An 18792-nucleotide genomic window follows, 5' to 3' on the forward strand; every position below is an offset into this window, starting at 1 on the left:
GCTGTTCACATATGTAACCTTAATAGCACTTGGCTAAATGGTCCCTTGTTGTTTTGTGTAAGTGTAAGTACTGGTGAAATTGGAGCGTAATTTCTATATAGAAAGGCTTTAGAAGTTGGACTTTCATTTCTAGATTGTATTTTAAAAATACATAATTTTTGGTACCATATATTGACTTTATAGAGAGAGAACAGAATGAATCAAAGACCTGTCTATACAGGGAATATTTTTGACTGTGTTGACTCCTGGGCCTACAAGTGATTATCCATGTATAAATGGGTGACAAGTAAATATAGTAATTAGCAAAACTACTACTGAAACTTAATTTTAGCATCAACAGATTGTATTGTAAGCTAATTTCATGAGCCCTTGCTTGTTTAAGAGTCCATTTTCTTTCCTTTCCCTAATCAAGATAATTTCTGTTCTTTGCACAATTTTGAAGTATGAGCATGTTTTAAATACAAAACATACATATATTTATTTACAAAATTAAATACTTTTTTTACATTCATCACTGTAGTATCTGATGCTTTCCATTAATATATAGGGACATAAGAAACGCTGCATGGCAGATACTAGTCCTTTTTCTCAACTTTAATAAATATATGAGCCTGTTTTACAGTAGAGTGTATTATGGTGCATATTGTTATCCTCCAAGGGATCCTTCAAAATCATGTATACCAAAAGTACAGGATTACAATCCTAAAATAAATACCAAAAGTTGAACAAAGTCATATCTTAAACCAATTTAAGATTCCATGGTTGCATGCCCAAAGCTTTAAAAAATCATTCATAATGAGGTCATAATCTTGCTGATGGTTAACACAGTGATGGTTATTCTGATACTTTGTGTGCTGCCATTGCTCCCTTATGTCCATCAGTTACAGGACTTTCCTTTCGGAAGATGCTGGTCCCGGCACCTTGGTGGCTACTGTTCGGGCAGAGGACCCTGATGGAGATGGGCTACTTTATCTGATTACAGGAGGCAATGAGGAGGGCAACTTTGAGCTGGATAGCCAGAAAGGTAAGGAAAGAGGTTTTGGAACATAGTTATTTACTGTCTAATCTCTACTGACTCTGCTCCACCTGTATGTCAAGAACCATAAGAAAGCACCATGTTTATATAATCTGCAAATGAGGATGCTTTGTATCAGTGAGGATTAGTTCTTTGATATGATGGTTGTTCTTCAACTATCAGCCAAAACTTGGGATCCTGATCCAAGGGTGTGCAGACTAAGATGAGAGGTTCCTGTGCTTTGAAACCAAAATACAAACTGAGCCAGCAATACAGTGACAGAAAAATGTGATGCTCACTTGATTTTGTGTGTTTACAGAGTAAATTAACATGACACTTTATGCTTCCAAATTCAGGTATCATTAAACTCCGCAGAAACCCACCACCCAATCTGAAAGGGCCACAGTACACCCTGAATGTCACTGCGATAGATGACAATGCCTCGGGGGGACCCACTCCTCTCAGCAGTTTTGCTGAGGTTATTGTAGGAGTTAATGACATTAATAACAACAAGCCTGTCTTTAGAGAGGTAAGATGTCTTTCTGCAGATACTCTTTTCCCATCTAAATTATAACTGGGATAATAGAGTCTCCATAGCCACTGGTGGTTGCTGGTGGGCTTGAAGGGTCTGTGTGTGCAGAGCAGAATGAACTTATAAGTGAACAGTCAGCTTGTAAGCAGTCAGCTTTCTTCCTAGAGGAAGTGTAAAGTTGTTGGAACCCAGGACATCCCTCTGGCTGCCCTGGCTGTCTCAAGACCCTGGCAGGGGGCTTGGAGACCTTGGCATGAAGTCAAAAACACCTGTGGCTTCGATTTTAGCCCGTGGAAAAAACTGCCAACTTTGTATGAGTAATTACAAGCCACAAGGGTTTGAGTAGTGTGATAGTTGAATTAACACAGGGTGAAAAAGTAGAATTTTGGGGCTTTTTAAAATGGGGTTTGAGGGGACAAGATGGAGGGATTTGGGCATTCTCCTGGGACTGGGATTCTCCTTCGTCTTGTCCTCCATGTCTTGGTGTGATGGTGACACTTTTCTATTGGTTTAAGGTAGGGACACACTGTCCAACATAAATAATAGATATTGGCACATTATTTTAAACATAGTACATGTAGTTTTTAGTATAAAATGTAAACACCACTGTAGAGGGCAGACAGAACACCATGGATGACTTGCTAGACAGAGCTCAGCAGGTCAGAGAAAGAATGTTATAGATAAGAGAAAATAAACAACCTTGAGAAGCCGACCCTACGCATTCAGACTTCTTCTTCGGCTGTGTGGGCTGGGAAACACGGACTTTTACACTCTTGGGGCCACCTCGACACCCGGACCCTGAGATAAAGTCTTCATCCTCCTTTTTCCTTCCTCTCCCTTAGGGATTGATTTCTTTGTGTGCATAATTAGTAGTAGAAATTTTCTTCCAAGTTTTTCCCAGACCTGCTGGAAAAATATTGGCATTGTGCAGCAGATTCACGTGACTCTATGTAATATTTAGGGTCGGATGTTTGGGTGTATTTTTAGTGCGCTTACTACAGTGACAGCACCTGGGTTCTGGAGAACCAGCCTCCAGGCACGCGTGTGCTACAGGTAGAAGCCTATGATGCAGACCTCGGCATCAATGGAGAGGTGAAGTATGGGCTCATGCACCGAGATGGAGCTTCCCTAGGCTTCAGCATTGACCCAGACACAGGTCAGTAGCTTCAGGTTATTGAGAAAAAAATGAAAATGACATTGTGTTGTAATGAAAATGCCACCGTATCGGTATGTTCATGTGGGCTTATGCTTAACCATGTAACTGCAGGGTTAGCTGTGACAGTTTATAGGATAAACACTGGAAAATGCTCAGGGTATGTAAATAGCCGTGCACATAGATTAGATTAGATTAGATTAGATTAGATTAGATTAAGGTTGTAGTGATTAAAATTATAGTAGGTTTGGGTTGGGAAAGACCTGAAAGATTATTTATTTCCAACACCCCTGCTGTGGGCTGGGATATCGTCCACTAGACCAGGCTGCCCAATGCCCCATCCAACCTGGCCCTGAACACTTCCAAGGATGGGGCTTCCACAGCTTCCCTGGCCAACCTGTGTTGGGCAGTGTCTCACCACCCTCACAGTAAAGAATTTCTTCCTAATCTAGACTCAGTTTAAAACCATTACCCCTTGTCCTATCACTACATGCCCACAGACCCTCTCCAGCTCTTGTTGTGGCCATCTTTAGGTACTGTAAGGTCTCCCTGGAACCTTCTCTTCTCCAGGCTGAAAAATCCCAGCTCAGTCTGTCTTCACAGGAGAGGTTTCCAACCCTCTGATCATCTTCATGTCCCTCTTCTGGATTCACTCCAACAGATGCACATCCTTCTTACATTGGGGGTCCCAAATGCAAATTAAATAGGGAAACAAATCCCAATTCAATAAGAAGATAAAAATGTCTTCCGTATCACTTACCTTCCTATTTGGATCAAGGGTAGCTGTAAAAATGCAGAGCAGAAAGTGTGATTTTTGCAGGTTAAGTTTATTCTTGTCTATGATGTGGCCACAGTTTATTTCTCATCTCATGAACAAATAGGAGATCCAGTGCACTGCAGGTAAAACCCTCATACAGAGCAAGGCAACAATGTCTTTGTATATGATTTATTTCAAATGAAGATGTTATATAATTGTTGATGTTTCCATAGTCAAAATAGGAAAATAGGATATTGTTATGTCCAGGACTGTGCAGGAGACTGGAAGGGACTACAACAGAGCTGAAGAACTCTGAGCATTGTAGAGAAATAGGTCTAGAAGTGGCCTCAAGAAGCCCGGTTCAAAATCTGCTAACCAGAAGAAAATAGCAGAGGTACAGAGAGAGACTTGACTAGTAGGGAGGAAAACCTGAAGTTTGGAGAAAATTGCTTGATTTATCCACTATATGATTTTACCCAATTTTAATCTGTTCAATGAGACAGCCTCCAACTCCTGTAGCAGAGGTTACTTTGGTCATATCACTTGTATCTTCTGTGGTGTGGCTCTTCCTCAAAGTAATAATGAGCTGATTCAGTCACTTGGACTACCACTGGAGTAAACCTAGAGAGGCCCTTCAATGAGAAGGAGAAAGTCCTTCTGTGCTCCATGAGCCATGAGATAACAAGATACTCACACTGAGCTTCTTATCAGGGCAGCAGGAAAAAGGCGACATGAGGCATATGAGGAGAGGAGAGACAAGAGAACTGGAGTTGGTCTAGCCCAAGACATGTGTTGCAGGGTCAGTGAGGATCGAGCTTCACGGCTGTGTTGCAAGTGGTCAGAGCTTCCTTTTGCGCAGAAGATGTGCAGGTTCCTCTCTGCAAATTCAGTCCTGAGGCTGTAACAGGCAGCACAGGAGGTGTTTGTGTTTGCAGGAGTCATCACCACCACACAGAGTTTTGACCGGGAGAAGCAGAGGGAGTACACTCTGTCTGTCACTGCCACTGACCAGGCGCAGGAGCCGCTGATCGGCGTGTGCCAGGTCACCGTCCTCATTGCTGACATCAACGACAACGATCCCAAGTTTGAGAACAGTCGCTATCAGTGTGAGTGTTACTTAACTGCTTGTCCCACTACTGCCACATGAATCTTGTTAGAAGGTTGTTCCTTGTAACAGTGGTCACTCTGTTAGGTGACTGACCTTCCTTTGTTGCCCACTAAGCCATTTACTGTTTAACCCATCTTCAGTGGACATGTGCAGAATTAACCAGTCCTCTTTAGTCATTGCAGTTCTCCTAAAAACATTGACATACTTCACTCCTACAGATGAGGCTGATCTGATCCCTTCTCTTTGCAGCTTTTCTCTGCCCAGCTTTTTTCCGCACTGAATTTTTATTTGATGTCCCAAAACAGAACATGACATCCTAGCTGGGAAATCATCAACCATGACTAGAAGTATAATTGTCATCTGTGTCTCTGTAGCACAGCACCTCTGTTTGAATAGACTGAAGTGGCATTTATGTCTTGTCAAGCAGCACAAAATCCTTGGTTTCTAGGCTGCCTTTGGCTGGGAGCCAACACCTGCTGTATCTGTCCTGCTGAGCTAGCTTTTCCCATTTGACCTGGTGCCATTCCCTTTTTCATCCCCACATGATATGCTTTGCATCAGTCTTTTGTTTAATTTGACTTGATGCTTCTCCAGTAGAATCCTGCATTTCATTACACTTGGACTCTCTACATTTAATGTCATCCACAAGTCATGACTATAATCTCTAGTTATTGGACTGGAACAGGTCCTTCCTTGCATAATTGCTTGAAAATGGAAAAAAATTGTTTCTGGTGCATCTGCCAACAATTTCATTTTGGAGGTTTTTTGCCACTTGTGTGAAATGTTGTGGAGGGCAAAGCAGTGACCAATGCCTTATTAAAATGAAGATGGCCTATAAGAAAATTTTCTTTAACATCACAGATGCCAGCATTTTAGAAGGACTCAAAAATAAGTTGGATGTTTATATTTTAGGACTTTAACAAGAAGTGACCTGCTGGGAAATATGCTAAATATACATCTACACTTCTGAGTTATGTACAAGGACAGAAGGAAAATTGTGTTGCACCTTTTAATGTATCTTGTAGTGACTAATTCTAAGTGCCAAATTCATTAAAATGTGTAGATTTGGAATAGCCATTTCTACATTCTTACCAATGTCTTTGGCAAACGTGGCCAAAGCAGCACTGAGTAGTTGAGTAGGAATGATCTTTCTGGAGAGAAATATTTTTGAGTGGAGCAGACAATCCCTGAGGTAGAGGTAATGTTTGTGCAAAGATGAACCTTTCTATTCTACTATCACATGTGTCCTCCAGGTGAAACTGCCCAGGATTCCTCTTTTTCAAAAACTGTGAAGCTGAGAGGTTGCATTTGTAATTATGGTGGCTTCACCACTTCGAGGAACAGGCAGATTTTTTTTCTTTTTTTCATGAACAGAGGGTACTGGCAAAAGTTTCGAAGCAAAAGCAGCTTTTTGAGATGGCAGAACTGCAGATAATGAGGTCACATTTTGCCTAGCGTTTTCCCAGCATCTCTACATAAGTAATCAATGCTTGAACGTCACAGAATTAAAAATAGCTTCTTCCCTAACAAGATCAAATGCCATTAGTCATAGGTTTCTATTCATCCTGGAAACTGCTGGTTCTTTACTCTCAGGACTAGCATGCTGGTCAAATTCCCGATTTAGCCATGCATCTTATCATCTGTCTGCAAAACAGACATTAAAGAGATGCTTAACTGTAGTAGGGATGGTACAGTAAATGTTAAAGTTGTATCAGCAGCAAGCAAAGCACATGAAATGAGATAGTACCACCCTTCCAAGTAACTTTGTCTTTTTTTGTTGCAATGCAATTTAACAGAATTTGACTGTTAAAGACAGAATAAATACAAATGCACACACACACACAAACAAAAACATAACACAAAAAAGGAGGATTTTACAGTGATTTATGGCACTTTATATCTTAGTGCTGGTAAATCTCCTGTGAGATTAGCTTAGTCTGTTCCTGACACACCAAATACAAGAATCCCAGGACAATTAAATGATACAGGGACAAGTCAAGCCAATTAAATGACACAGGGGTGACTGAAGCCATGTAAATCTCAAACTACTGCTCATGGAGCAGGTGGTTGGTGTTATTTAAAGTTGTACTGCTCCACTACTACACACTGTACACATTAAAGGAGAAGACCAAAACAGAAAACATGACTGCTCCATAAGTAGTGTGCAGTTCTGATTATCCCACGTCAAAAATGCTAAAGGACACACATATAAGGGAGATCAAAGATATGAAATAGTTTCTGAACAAGACATGAATTAACAGACTGACTGGGTTGCCTAAACCCAACTGCAACAGCCTTCCCACTGTCAGTTTTAATACACTGAGCTGGTGGAGCCTTAGTACAAGGAAACAACTCAAAACCACAATCAGGCAAGCACACATAGCTTGAAGGAGGAATTGGGATTGGATGGCTGAGGATAGAGAGAAGAGCTGGACAAAAATCATTGTAATGTAAAGATGAGTGTGGAAGAAAGACAGCTGGCAGGGATGCAAGAGTTTAATATGAAACTGTGACTCGCAGAGTGGAGGGGAGCAGGAAATGACTGCTTATGATTTCCCATCATTTTGTTGGTGTCCCTTCTAGAAATCAGGTTTTAGGAAGACAAAATTAATTACTCATCTGTGCAGTGGGCTCTTCAAATGCGTGACTTTGCCACCAGATTTTTAGATGACAATTATCTAAGCAGGTTCAAAGAAGGATTGGTCTCTCTAGAACTACAAGCAGAAAGACACGACCTCTGACAGAGGTGGATTTCTGGGAACAGGGAGTGAAACCTAAAGAAAGAGAAATACATTAAATGACCATTGCCCTTGCCCTGGTCAGCTTTTCCAAAATGCTGGGGGGTTGGAAGCATCTTCTCTGTGACCTGAGTCTTTATGCTTTGCTATTACCTAGTGCCTCCCACTGGCAGTGCTGCCGGCACCACTCATATTCAAGATTAATTCAATTCACACAGAATTGCCTTTGATGCCAACCTGATTTTATCATCAGCTGAGCCCAGCAGGCTGGGCTGTGATCCAGAGCAGTCGGCATGCGAGCCACTGTGGGGCTTGCCAACGCTGCCGTGGAGAGGCACCAGTGCTGGCAGCAGCAGTGTCAGTAAATCTGCATCACCAGCAGCTCACTTAACAACCCAGCGTGGCAGGGGAGAGGGAAGGGGAAGCTAAAAGAGGACTATAGACATCGTTGGTGACAATTCTTTATAAACTGCCTCAGTACAGAAGCGTTTAGTCTCCCATGAAGGGAACAATGATGTTTTACAGGGGTATTTCTTTACAAATACAGCCTGCTAAACCAGAGCAGACCTGCTGACAATACCTTTGTCTTTTCAAAGACTTCCTTAGCGAAGACACTCCAGTGGGGATGAGTTTCCTCCGAGTTGCAGCTCACGACAGTGACCAGGGTGTGAATGCTGCTGTCACATACTCAATGTTAGAGCATCAGCTGGAATACTTCCAGATCAACCCCAGCACAGGCTGGGTGTATGTGAATGGCCCACTACCCCAGGTAATGTGAGACTCCAGCCCCTCAAATCCATTGCAGAGGGTTAATTGCAATCTCTTGGTTTGTACCAAATAGTTTTCAAGTATCCTGTGCCTTTGTTTCTAGACAATGCGCATTAGCCGCTATATTGTAGCGACAGATGGTGGGAACAGAAGCAGCACCGTGGAGCTGACGGTGACTGTCACTAGTGCACTGAGCCAGCCACCCCGGTGGGAGCAGAGCACATACTGGGTAACCATCCCCGAAAACACCATTCGTGACACCAAGATTGTGGTATGTTAAAAGCTTGACTATTTTCCTCCCTCTTCATTTCCACTTCTTCCTCTGTTATGCTCTAAGTCAGAAGTTCACAGATGCCTGCTCTGCAGCCTTACTGCCTTGCACTATTCCCTTATGAGCCTTCACTGCTGTGCACCCATTAAAGTTTGTCAGGTGTACCTGTCACAGAATAGGGTGGCATTTCAGCTGGCAGCAGCTTTCCCAGTGAATTCTTATATTAATGGCCCTCAAGGTGTGCTTCCACAGAAGCAAGACTTATATGCTGCCAGAGAAATAAATTCTTGTGTATTCCCTCTAAGAGCCATCTCCTCACTCCACCATCCTCAGTGGGCTGTGCTATCTGCTTGTGTCTTTCTTAAAGCTTTTCTCAGTTTAGCCCGAGAGCGTGGAGTGACATAGTTTGCTTCGGACTCTTCTAACTCAAACCAACTCCTTTTTAACCCATAGAGACTTAGTCTTTAAGGACAGAAGACTTAGTCTTCTATATATTGCCACATAATTCCTGCCTTCCTCCTCCTGCATGTAATATTCAAGCACTTGGAAACAATTTAGGGTTTGAGTTTTTCTTCTGTAACTTGCTCAGTGAAATGTACAACTCAGTGGAGAAACGGTCTCCTTATGGATCAGTTTTGCTTTGGAAGGAGGAGAGAGGAGGGATTTCCTATAGCTGCGCTGCAGTTCTGTCTTGGCACATTTACAGGCAGATAAATTTTCTGTTGATTAAACACCTGCACCAAACCTGGATATTGTAAAATAAAACTCAGCTCTGTAAATGTTTCTATTTTGTCTGTTACCTGAGTCATACAGGCATGTATGTTCTTGGAGTACATACGTGTTTGTATGTTTCTGCCATCAAACTCAACACTTGCAACCCCGTGCTTCATGAATGTATGTGGTGGCTCTTTTCTTCTTCAGACCATCAAAGCCACATCCCCTCTTGGTGATCCCAGGGTTACGTATAACCTGGAGGAGGGTCAAGTTCCAGAGACTAACATGCCAGTTCGTTTCTATCTGAAGCCAAACAGAGCTGATGGATCTGCTTCTCTTCTAGTCGCTGAACCACTTGACTTTGAGACTACTAAGTTTTTCACCCTGACAGTCCGGGCACAAAACGTAGCAATGACTCCTTTAGCTTCCTTTGCCACTGTTTGTGTCAATATAACAGGTAAGCTTTGCTGCTGTTCAGAAAAATATTCTTATTATTTTTAGTGTAATGCCACAAATTAAGGTAACATCCATGAAATGCCAAGCCACCTCAGAATGCTTTGTACATTTCTATACTGTAAAAAGTTATGCAGTCATTAAACAATGTCTGAGACAATTCCTAAGTATTACTATCAAATGTGGAGATGTGATAGTGCAAAAATGGGCTGTTTGAATGTTTAGGCAGCACTGTGCCTGGTTCTGTAAAGGTAATCAGAAAGATTTTCTTTCGAAAGGAGGAGAAATCTAGTACTTGTTCCAAGCTATTGAAAGGAGATGAGTATTACTGGAAATAGTGTGTGCTATAAAAAGAGAAACAGCTCAGATAGGCTGGGTTTGTGTTGGATATCTGTTTAGGGGTTTTTGTTACATTCAGTATTTTCCATTGCATACTGAGATTACATCTACAGAAATAAAATGTATCCTTATGATAAATGCAATTTTCAAAAATTTGATCCAAACCTCCTTATAGTAGGATCTTTTCATAAGGCTCTGTTCCAGTAGATCCACATAAAACTATAAAACTGATATTAATCCCTGCTTTTTGCAGGATTAGTGGAGTTACTTTTGTTAGGCAGACATTCAAATGAAAATATGAATAAATTAAGTCTCCAGCAAAAACATTTGTCTTGCCCACCACCATGGAAATGAGAATGGGGTAGTAATTTGAAAGGGAATTCAACTTTCCTGCTTCACTTTATCACAGCATTGTCCTGTCTTTCACAATGCACCAATGCAAAACCCCTTCAGGCCATAGAGCAGGGTCTGAGGCTCCTAACCTTGTAGGTTATGGACCTTGTCCCAAAAGGTTTCTCCTGTAGTGCAGTTTTTGGTACCAGAATTTGGCAGAAACTTCATTCTGCTCACAAGAAAAAAATCCTTTTTCGGTAATTTAGCTGTGGATGAAAGCTCTCCTGGTCCTGGCATTCATGGACTTAGTATATCTCTGGTCAAATCATTAGCCACTATCTCAGCTGGGATTAGGCCACTGTCTCCCAGAAACTGCCCAGTGTCTATAAAATGCCTCCAGTCTGCTACCATGAGAATGGGAAAACCCAGAGCAGGATTGCTTATTACTATAAACAATGTAAGTTCTTCCTCCAAGCAAAATACACCTGTGGGGAAAAAAACAAAAAACCCTACAGTAAACAAAAAAGTTTTCAAATATCTTCTTACCATGATCCTCATCAACTCCTTTTTCAGATGTCAATGACAATGTTCCATTCTTCATGTCTTCTAACTACGAGGTGTCTGTGCCAGAAGGAGCTGATGTTGGCACGTCCGTGGTTCAGGTGTTAGCTATGGACTTGGATTCTGGCCTACATGGAGAGGTTTGACCTTAATCCAGTTCTTTTCCTCACAATACTCAAGTTGTAGTATTGTAATTAGTGAGAATGTGCAGTCAGCTGATGGCAGGGAATGAGCCACCAGTAGTTCTTACAGCACTTGTCAAGCATTTGTCTATCTTATGGTTGGTGTGCATCTCACGGGATGCAGGCAGAGAAGATGCTCTTCGTGATCTCAGGGTCATGCAGCGTGGCAGCTCATCCTGATCCAGCAACCATGACAAAGCACTGCTGCATGATTCTCAGGGTTGCTGAGTGGATGGGGCTGCAGGACATGTTTTCAAACTCCTGCCTCTTTAGCTCATTTTTTAATTGACCATCAGTGATTATTGGCAGTTATTCACAGCCTTTTAAATAGGGTCAATTAAATACCATCATTGGTCAAACCAACATTTGACCATCATAGTAATAATGACCCAACCCTAGGAAAAAGCAGAGTGCTGAAGGGAATTACTCATTTTCTTTGCATTTTCCTGAGCCATTTCTAAAAATCCTACTAGCTCTTCTGTGAAGAAACTCTAGCTAGTGGAGACTCTAAGAACTCTGCTCATTTTGTAGCTTCTGAAGGGCAACTTGTGTGGTAGAACAGTCTGGTGCTGCTCTGGGCATGACTTGAGGGTGGGAATGGAACTGGTGTTTTTTCAGAGAAAGACCTTTATTAAAGGGAAAAATGTGAATAGCTTTCATTGGTGGAAGTTTTCATTTACTCAGTCTTGTTGAACAGGACCCAAATTATTAGCTTTTTTTTGTTCTTTTTTTTTTTCTTTTTTTTTTTTCTTTTTTGAGATCAGAAGCACAGTGGATTACTAGAAGCTGAGGAGACACCAGGGATGTGCCAGTCCATACATTCTCTCCTTCTGTTATTCATGATCTTTCTTAACTACTCCTACTGGCCACTGTTGGAGATTAGATACTGGGCTTGATGGGCCTTGATATCACTGGTACAGATGTTCTTTTGTTTGAGAAATCTGCACTTTTTATATCAAAATAAACAAAATACTTAGAAAAAATATGTTCAGATGATCTGTCTTTCCTCAGAGTGTTGCTACTTTGCAGACAGAACCAGGAGGCTACTGAGGAAGGGGGAGGTCACAGCACTTGGACATACAAATGAAAATAGAAAATGTAACCTCTTTTAACAATTTCCTTTTTAGGTTCACTACTTAATATTAAAAGATGCTAATGAGGATCATCAGTTCTTCACCATTGAACCTGAGACAGGAATTATTTACACCCAGGCATCTTTTGACAGAGAGAAAAGAGCTTCTTACTTGATTGAAGTTCAGTCTCAGGACTTATCAGAATCTGCTAGACCTGGTGTTCATGGGCAGCCCAACACAGGTAAAACTAAGGAATTCTATATTAGGCTTTTTAACTTCCATAGGCTTGGCAGGTATGTGAGCTGTTTGGAATAATGCAAGGTATTCCACCTCTGCCATTTCTACTTTGCATGCTCCTCTTGCATCTCCTTCTTAGACACAGCCTACGTGAGGATTTTTGTCAGTGATGTGAATGACAACGCTCCGGCATTTCCTCGGCCAGTGTATGAGGTCAGCATAGATGAGGACAGGGATGTGGGAAGTCCTGTTGTGACAGCAACAGCAGATGACAAAGATGAAGGTGAGTGGACTGTGCATGTCTTTTTAAGTCCTTTTCGTGTTAATGTGTGTTTGTGTGTAGGGTAGGGCTACTTCTTTCACGGGCAAACAGCTCTCTGCATTCAGGAGACAATTCCACATTTCAACATTAAGTGAGGAGAGAAGTTCTGGGTGCATGTGAGTGTTTTCTTTAACTGGGTGCTCAGCTTCGTAGTGCAAAGGTTAAGTTAGCTGGCAATGTCTTTGGGGCAGAATGAAATCACCTGGAACTGCAACATTGCTGTAACTTTATACTCACTTTCCGGAGCACATGCTTGCTTTTTACTGACTCCTGTGCTTTCAAGATCTCCCTAGGAGTCAGTTCTATTTACCACTATTGCAAAAAAAAAAATCAAATATATGCTTTTTGGTGAGCTAGTGGGTTAAATATGCTTGTGGAAGAATCTGGCAAACAGTGGAAAATGTGGGATGGCACAGCTAGAAATGAAGTCAGGAAGAAAGGGAAAGTCAGACCCTCCATTTGGGCTCACACTGACACCAGCTCTGATGGTGTGAAGCTACCCCTACTGTGTGGTGAGACCAGATGGGCAGAGCCAGTCCAACAGCATGTAACACTAGTCAGTCCCTGTCTTTGCATTTTGGTTGCTTTTGTGAGCTGGTCCAGCTCAACTTGCCGAGGAGAAACAAATATATTGGTTAAAAGAAAGCAAGCTGGTGACAGAGCCCAAATGAGAGCCAGAGGGATGTGTTGCTGAGAATAAGTGAGAGCTAGCTGTTCCTTTCTGTGACAGTGCTGCAATGCCTGTGCCTCTTAGTGCCCATGAGAGAGGCGTAGAGCGGCCTTTGGAACCAGCTGCTGCACTTGGGAGAATTTGACAAAAGCTGCTAGCAAGTGATGCTCAAGCTTTTACTACAAAGGCAGCCAAATCCTTTCAAGCACTAACGTTGAACACAGCCTTTTCACTTTCTAGACATCCATATTGCTCTAGTCTTGTCATCCATATTGCTCTAGTCTTGTTATCCACTGCTGACTCACAACTTAAAAAGCTGAATGTTCTTTTTGGTCCTAGCTGTTCACCTATTTAATTTAGGAAATTACTTTGTATACTGGAACACAATGTATTTTTTTACCTTTCCAAATAAGTAAACAGGAAGCACTACACTACTTGTTGTTGTTCCTAAATGTTTTGCAGCAATCAAACAACTGCTGTTGCACAGGTGGAACGTTCTAAGATGAATTCTTGCTCAAAATAGAGGACTTCTGTTATATTTTAGCACCACCCCGTGGTTTAAGAAAAAGTTAAGGAATACTGGCATTTGACATGAGAGACTTAGGAAACATTGAGTAAAAATAGCTTCTTGTATTTTCATAGTATGTTACTTTTTTATTATTGGCAAATGAATGCACAACAATTTAGAGTCACACAATTTCTCCATTATCAATCAACAAGTGCTTGTCTGTGTCTGTAAATTATATTTGTAAATATAAATGTAAACTTAGCCTCCCATCTGCCACACACAAAATCTTCAAATTACGTACACAGATCATTCTGTGTATGTTTTTATGTTTTATCTCACACACACACACCACACAACAGTCTTGGAAAATAAGGTTTCTCTTGGATACATGTCCATTGTGCATAGCTGGATTGAGCATTCATAGAGTGAACAGGGGGCAGTTGTTTCTTTCTCTTATAGGTGCAAATGCCAAACTAAGGTATCAGATCACTTCAGGAAATGTGAAAGGGGTTTTTGATGTGGAACTTGAGGTTGGAACTGTCTTCATTGCTCAGCCTCTGGATTATGAACAAGAACAACATTATGAGCTCCGGCTTGTAGCTTCTGATGGAAAATGGGAAAACCACACTCTTATCATCATCAATGTTGTCAATAAGAATGATGAAGCACCAGTCTTCACTCAGAATGAATACCAGGGCAGTGTCTTGGAGGAGCTCACTGATCTGCCTGTACTTGTCCTAAAGGTAAAGCAGTTTCCACAAAGCAGGGCAAAACCTAGCTTTGTGTTCAGCTCAATCCCATCCATTCACACAAATCCAAAAAGATAGTTTATTTAGGGTGGTTGAGGCCTGGTATTAGGACTTAGCTAGCAACTTTCTGTAAAGAATAGAATAAAGTAAACCTGGTAATTTTTTGTGGTGGACTTGCTCTCTTCACCTATGTAAATAGTGGTTGGTTTTGATCCTAAGGGTCTTTTCCAAACTGATTTTAAAATTATTTGATTCTAAGTATTGAAAAATGTGACAACTTTCCTTTACAAAGAAGATTTGTCACATTTTGAGTAACTGTATAAGCACAGAATGGTTGTGGCACGTGTATTTCATGTATGTAACAGTTAAATTTATGCTACCAAATAAACATTACCAGGGATTGTTCTTTGACTCCAGTTCAATCATCTTCATTGTGTTGTTGTTAGAGCAGTTCTTGGTAGGCCCAACTAGTAATCTCCCAAACAATCCCTGGATGCAAATCTGGCTGTGCTGATCACCAGCTTGGATGCATGACCTGTTTTCACAGCAGACTGTAAACTCAGGGAGAATCAGCCTCTGCTTGCCTTTGTATTCCAGCTCCAAAAATTTCACAAGAAATATTTGTCAGCAGAACTATTATTATTTTCACCTGATTCTTCCTAAAGTTTTTTCTCTTTCCAAAATATATGGGGAAGTAGAATGTATTAGTCTGTCAAAATGTCCTCTTTCTGTTTCTCTAGGCTGTACATGATGTTTATTGAAAGAGTACTTGAATGACTCAAGCAAATAGATGCTTGCTGTTAAAATGCACACTATTCATTTAGCCTGCACTGTAGCAGCTGCCATCAATAAGAGAACTGTGATTTCCCTTTTTTTTAACATAAACAATTGCCTGCTGTGTCTTGTTCCAGGTTTCTGCAACGGATCCTGACCAAGCAGCAGATCAAAATGCCATTAACTACTCCCTGCACGGGCAGGGAGCCAGCAGCGAATTCAGCATCAATGAGAACACAGGTGAGATCAGCGCACACAAAAGGTTAGACCGGGAGAAGCGATCGACGTGGCGCTTTCTCGTTCTTGCAACGGATGAGGGCGGAGAGGGACTGACTGGCTTTGCAGATGTGATCATAGAAGTGAGGGATGTGAACGACAACGCACCCCTTTTCCTCTGTGTGTCGGATGGCTGTTTCACGGGCCACATCCCTGAGGACTCTCCGGCTGACACTCCTATCATGGAAATGACAGCAGTGGACCTCGATGACCCCAAGGCTGGTATAAATGCTGTGCTAACATACAGTATCATTCAGAATGTCAAAAATGCAATTAATTTGAACTTGTTCTCAATTGATTCAGTTAGTGGCACGATCTCTACAGTGCTTGGGTCCCTGGACCGTGAGAAGGAAGACAAATACCTAGTGGTGGTTGAGGCCAGAGACGGAGGAGGGCTCACTGGGACAGGCACCGCCACTATTTTGGTGACTGACGTGAATGATCATGCTCCAGTCTTCCTGCAAAGGATTTACACAGCATTTGTCTCTGAGAATGCGAGTATTAACACTGAAGTGGTAGTGGTGTCTGCTGTGGACAGAGATGAGGGAGAAAATGCCATGGTGACATTCAGCATTGTTGATGGAGACAATGACCGCAAATTCTCCATAGAGACAGATGAAGTCAACAACTGTGGGTTTATCCGACTACGCAAACGGGTTGACTTTGAGAAGCCTCACGAGAGGGTATTCAATTTGACTGTGAAAGCAGAGGACATGGATTTCTTCAGCATCACTCACTGTGTGATCTATGTGGAGGACTCCAATGATCATGCTCCTGTCTTCTATCCCCAATTCTATGAAGTGGCTGCACTTGGGGAAGATGTACCAGTTGGCACCAAAGTTATTCAGGTTTCTGCTGTTGACTTGGATTCTGGCCTGAATGGGAGGTTTTCTTTCCACCTGCTAAACAAGTCTGATCCAGGTGGCCAGTTCTCTTTGGCTAGCGATGGGTGGCTGATGGTTGCAGGATTGCTGGATTATGAGACAGTGGCTCAGTACCAACTCATTGTGATTGCCACTGATATGGGACAGCCCCCTCTGACTGGCAGTGCCACTGTTTTAGTGACTCTGCAGGATGTAAATGACAACGGGCCAGAGTTTGAGGCACATTATAACCCAGTGGTCTGGGAAAACGCAGCTTCTCCACAGGTTGTCCAAATGAATGAGACCTCCACACTGCTGTATGCCAAGGACCGAGACACTGCTGCAAACGGAGCACCTTTCTCCTTTCACCTTCTCAGTGATTTCGATAGCCTGACCAGCTTCAGCCTGCAGGACTTCCACAATGGCAGTGCCGTGCTCACCGCACTGCGCACCTTTGACAGGGAGGTGCACAAGGTGTTCTACCTGCCCATCCTGATCACAGACAGTGGGATCCCACCCATGAGCTCCACCAACACCCTGACCGTGAACATCGGGGACCAAAACGACCACCCACATTCTGCTGGCTACATGGAGTGTCTCATTTACAGCTATGATGGTAAATCACTCCCTGATGTTTGCTTCCAAGTGTAACATAAGGCCAAAAGAAGCAGCTTTAAGTTTTACAGGAGGACTCTGTCCTGTTCCACGTAAGCTGTTAGTAGAGGTGCTACTGAAGTTTGCTTAAACCCTAACAGAGAGCAGTAGGTATGTGGGACACAGGTCCCTGGGCCACTTGATTTGTGAAAGAAAGTGAACCAGCCTTGAAGAAGGAACATAACTGGCTGCTTTTTTTGGCACTTTTCTGTCAAACTTGAGTAATGATCTCTGGGTTTCAGATACAATTTTTCAGCAGCATTAACATATCAGGGGAGAAAAAAATTACTGAAGTTCATAATGTTGCTGAGAAATGATGAGTCTGAATGCTGATAACCTTCTTTCTCCTCCTTAAACCTTTTTTCTTCTCCTGACTGAATTGAATTTTAGTGTATACACTTAAACTGAACTTATATGTAAACTGCTGAAACATTCATCTAAGTCTTCAGCTGAAAAATGCTGTTATGGGGGAATTTTCTGTGAATGCTGACTACATACAGTGTGAGAGAAGCCTTCTTTCCCTTCTTGCTTTAGCAATTAGGCAGCAGTATTCTTGTGATCTGGTGCCCCCCATAATAAGCCCATCAGGAAAATAAAACACACAGGTAAAAATATTTTGGGATGCTTGTATCCATGTTGGCTCAGGGCATTCCTTCCTCTTCTACACTGCTCTGTGTCCTATGGTTTGATAGCACATTAAATAGATTGTCTGTTGTGGCACATTAGGAACTACTTCTGAGCAGATGCTGTTCACATTTATTTGTACTGAAACATTGTACTGTCTGTTGCATGATTACTCAAGTTCAGCTTAGTGTTAAATTGATACCAATTGATACTATTTGCTGAGAAACTCTGCCTGTAGCTTAAATACCAAACATTTTCATTAAGCCTGTATTCCATTTTAGTTGTTTCTTTCATCGGTACACTGGTTAATTTCTGGGAGGGACTATTCAAGACCTCAGATCTTTGATTAATTAAGAGACAGCATCAAAAGGCTACCATTACAGTGTGTGTTGCATTCATATCCTATGGGAATCAAACACCAGAGCATCCTGTCCCCTGCAAAATATCTAGTGAATGTCACCACAGTTGCCAGAGAGGTACAGTTTTCTCTCCTTGCATCCAGTTCTTCTATTGTTGGGGTTTGTGCTGCTCCATGTCACATGGTAAAGTCCCACTTTTATCCTTTTTGTGTATCCTCAATTCTTTATTCAGTAGGTTTATGAATTCAGATAACTATTTCCTTCAGAAGTAAGGAGGAACTTTTCCTTCAGAAGTAAGTTTTGTAAATCCAGAAAACACTAATTTGTCAGTTTTGCTGAAAGGATGCAAAACCAGCAGAATACATGCTGCTTTCCATCTCACCCCAGTCTCACCGTTTACTCAAAATAAGCCTGGCCACTGTATTTTGGACATCCTCTCTATCTTGCTGTAATTTCTATCTTACTGTAATTGCTATTGGTTTTGCCCTTTATAACCCAGTCTGCATTTGGTTGTTTATCCTGCCAAACAAACAAATCCTGTCTAAACCGCTCTGTAAGTTGGTTGGATAATGCAGATAAAATAGTGAAAATTCTCAGAGGTGGCTATTCTTTCTTTCCTCCCATTGCTTTTCATTGCAGTCACCTGCAGAATTAAATCTATGTAGTCATACAGCAAACATGTGATAAGCAGCACACCATGTGGCATTTGCAAACCGGTGCATATCTCTCGAGAACTACCACAACTATTTTTGTAGAGGT

General features: G+C 41.9%; 1 protein-coding gene across 1 annotated transcript in view; it reads left to right on the forward strand.

The window, feature by feature from the left end:
* The window catches only part of LOC128816255 (neural-cadherin-like), a 54612-nt gene that overhangs the window by 19118 nt on the left and 16702 nt on the right, over positions 1-18792 (forward strand). Inside the window, exons 7-18 of the mRNA XM_053993720.1 lie at positions 882-1024; positions 1372-1544; positions 2535-2703; positions 4393-4563; positions 7900-8072; positions 8175-8342; positions 9264-9513; positions 10755-10882; positions 12052-12238; positions 12374-12517; positions 14194-14477; positions 15395-17012. Of these exons, the coding sequence (XP_053849695.1) occupies positions 882-1024; positions 1372-1544; positions 2535-2703; positions 4393-4563; positions 7900-8072; positions 8175-8342; positions 9264-9513; positions 10755-10882; positions 12052-12238; positions 12374-12517; positions 14194-14477; positions 15395-17012 (3608 nt within the window). The remainder of the gene's footprint in view (positions 1-881; positions 1025-1371; positions 1545-2534; positions 2704-4392; positions 4564-7899; positions 8073-8174; positions 8343-9263; positions 9514-10754; positions 10883-12051; positions 12239-12373; positions 12518-14193; positions 14478-15394; positions 17013-18792) is intronic.

This window comes from Vidua macroura, chromosome 1 (assembly GCF_024509145.1).
Source record: "Vidua macroura isolate BioBank_ID:100142 chromosome 1, ASM2450914v1, whole genome shotgun sequence".
In the NCBI taxonomy this organism is placed as follows: Eukaryota; Metazoa; Chordata; class Aves; order Passeriformes; family Viduidae; genus Vidua; species Vidua macroura.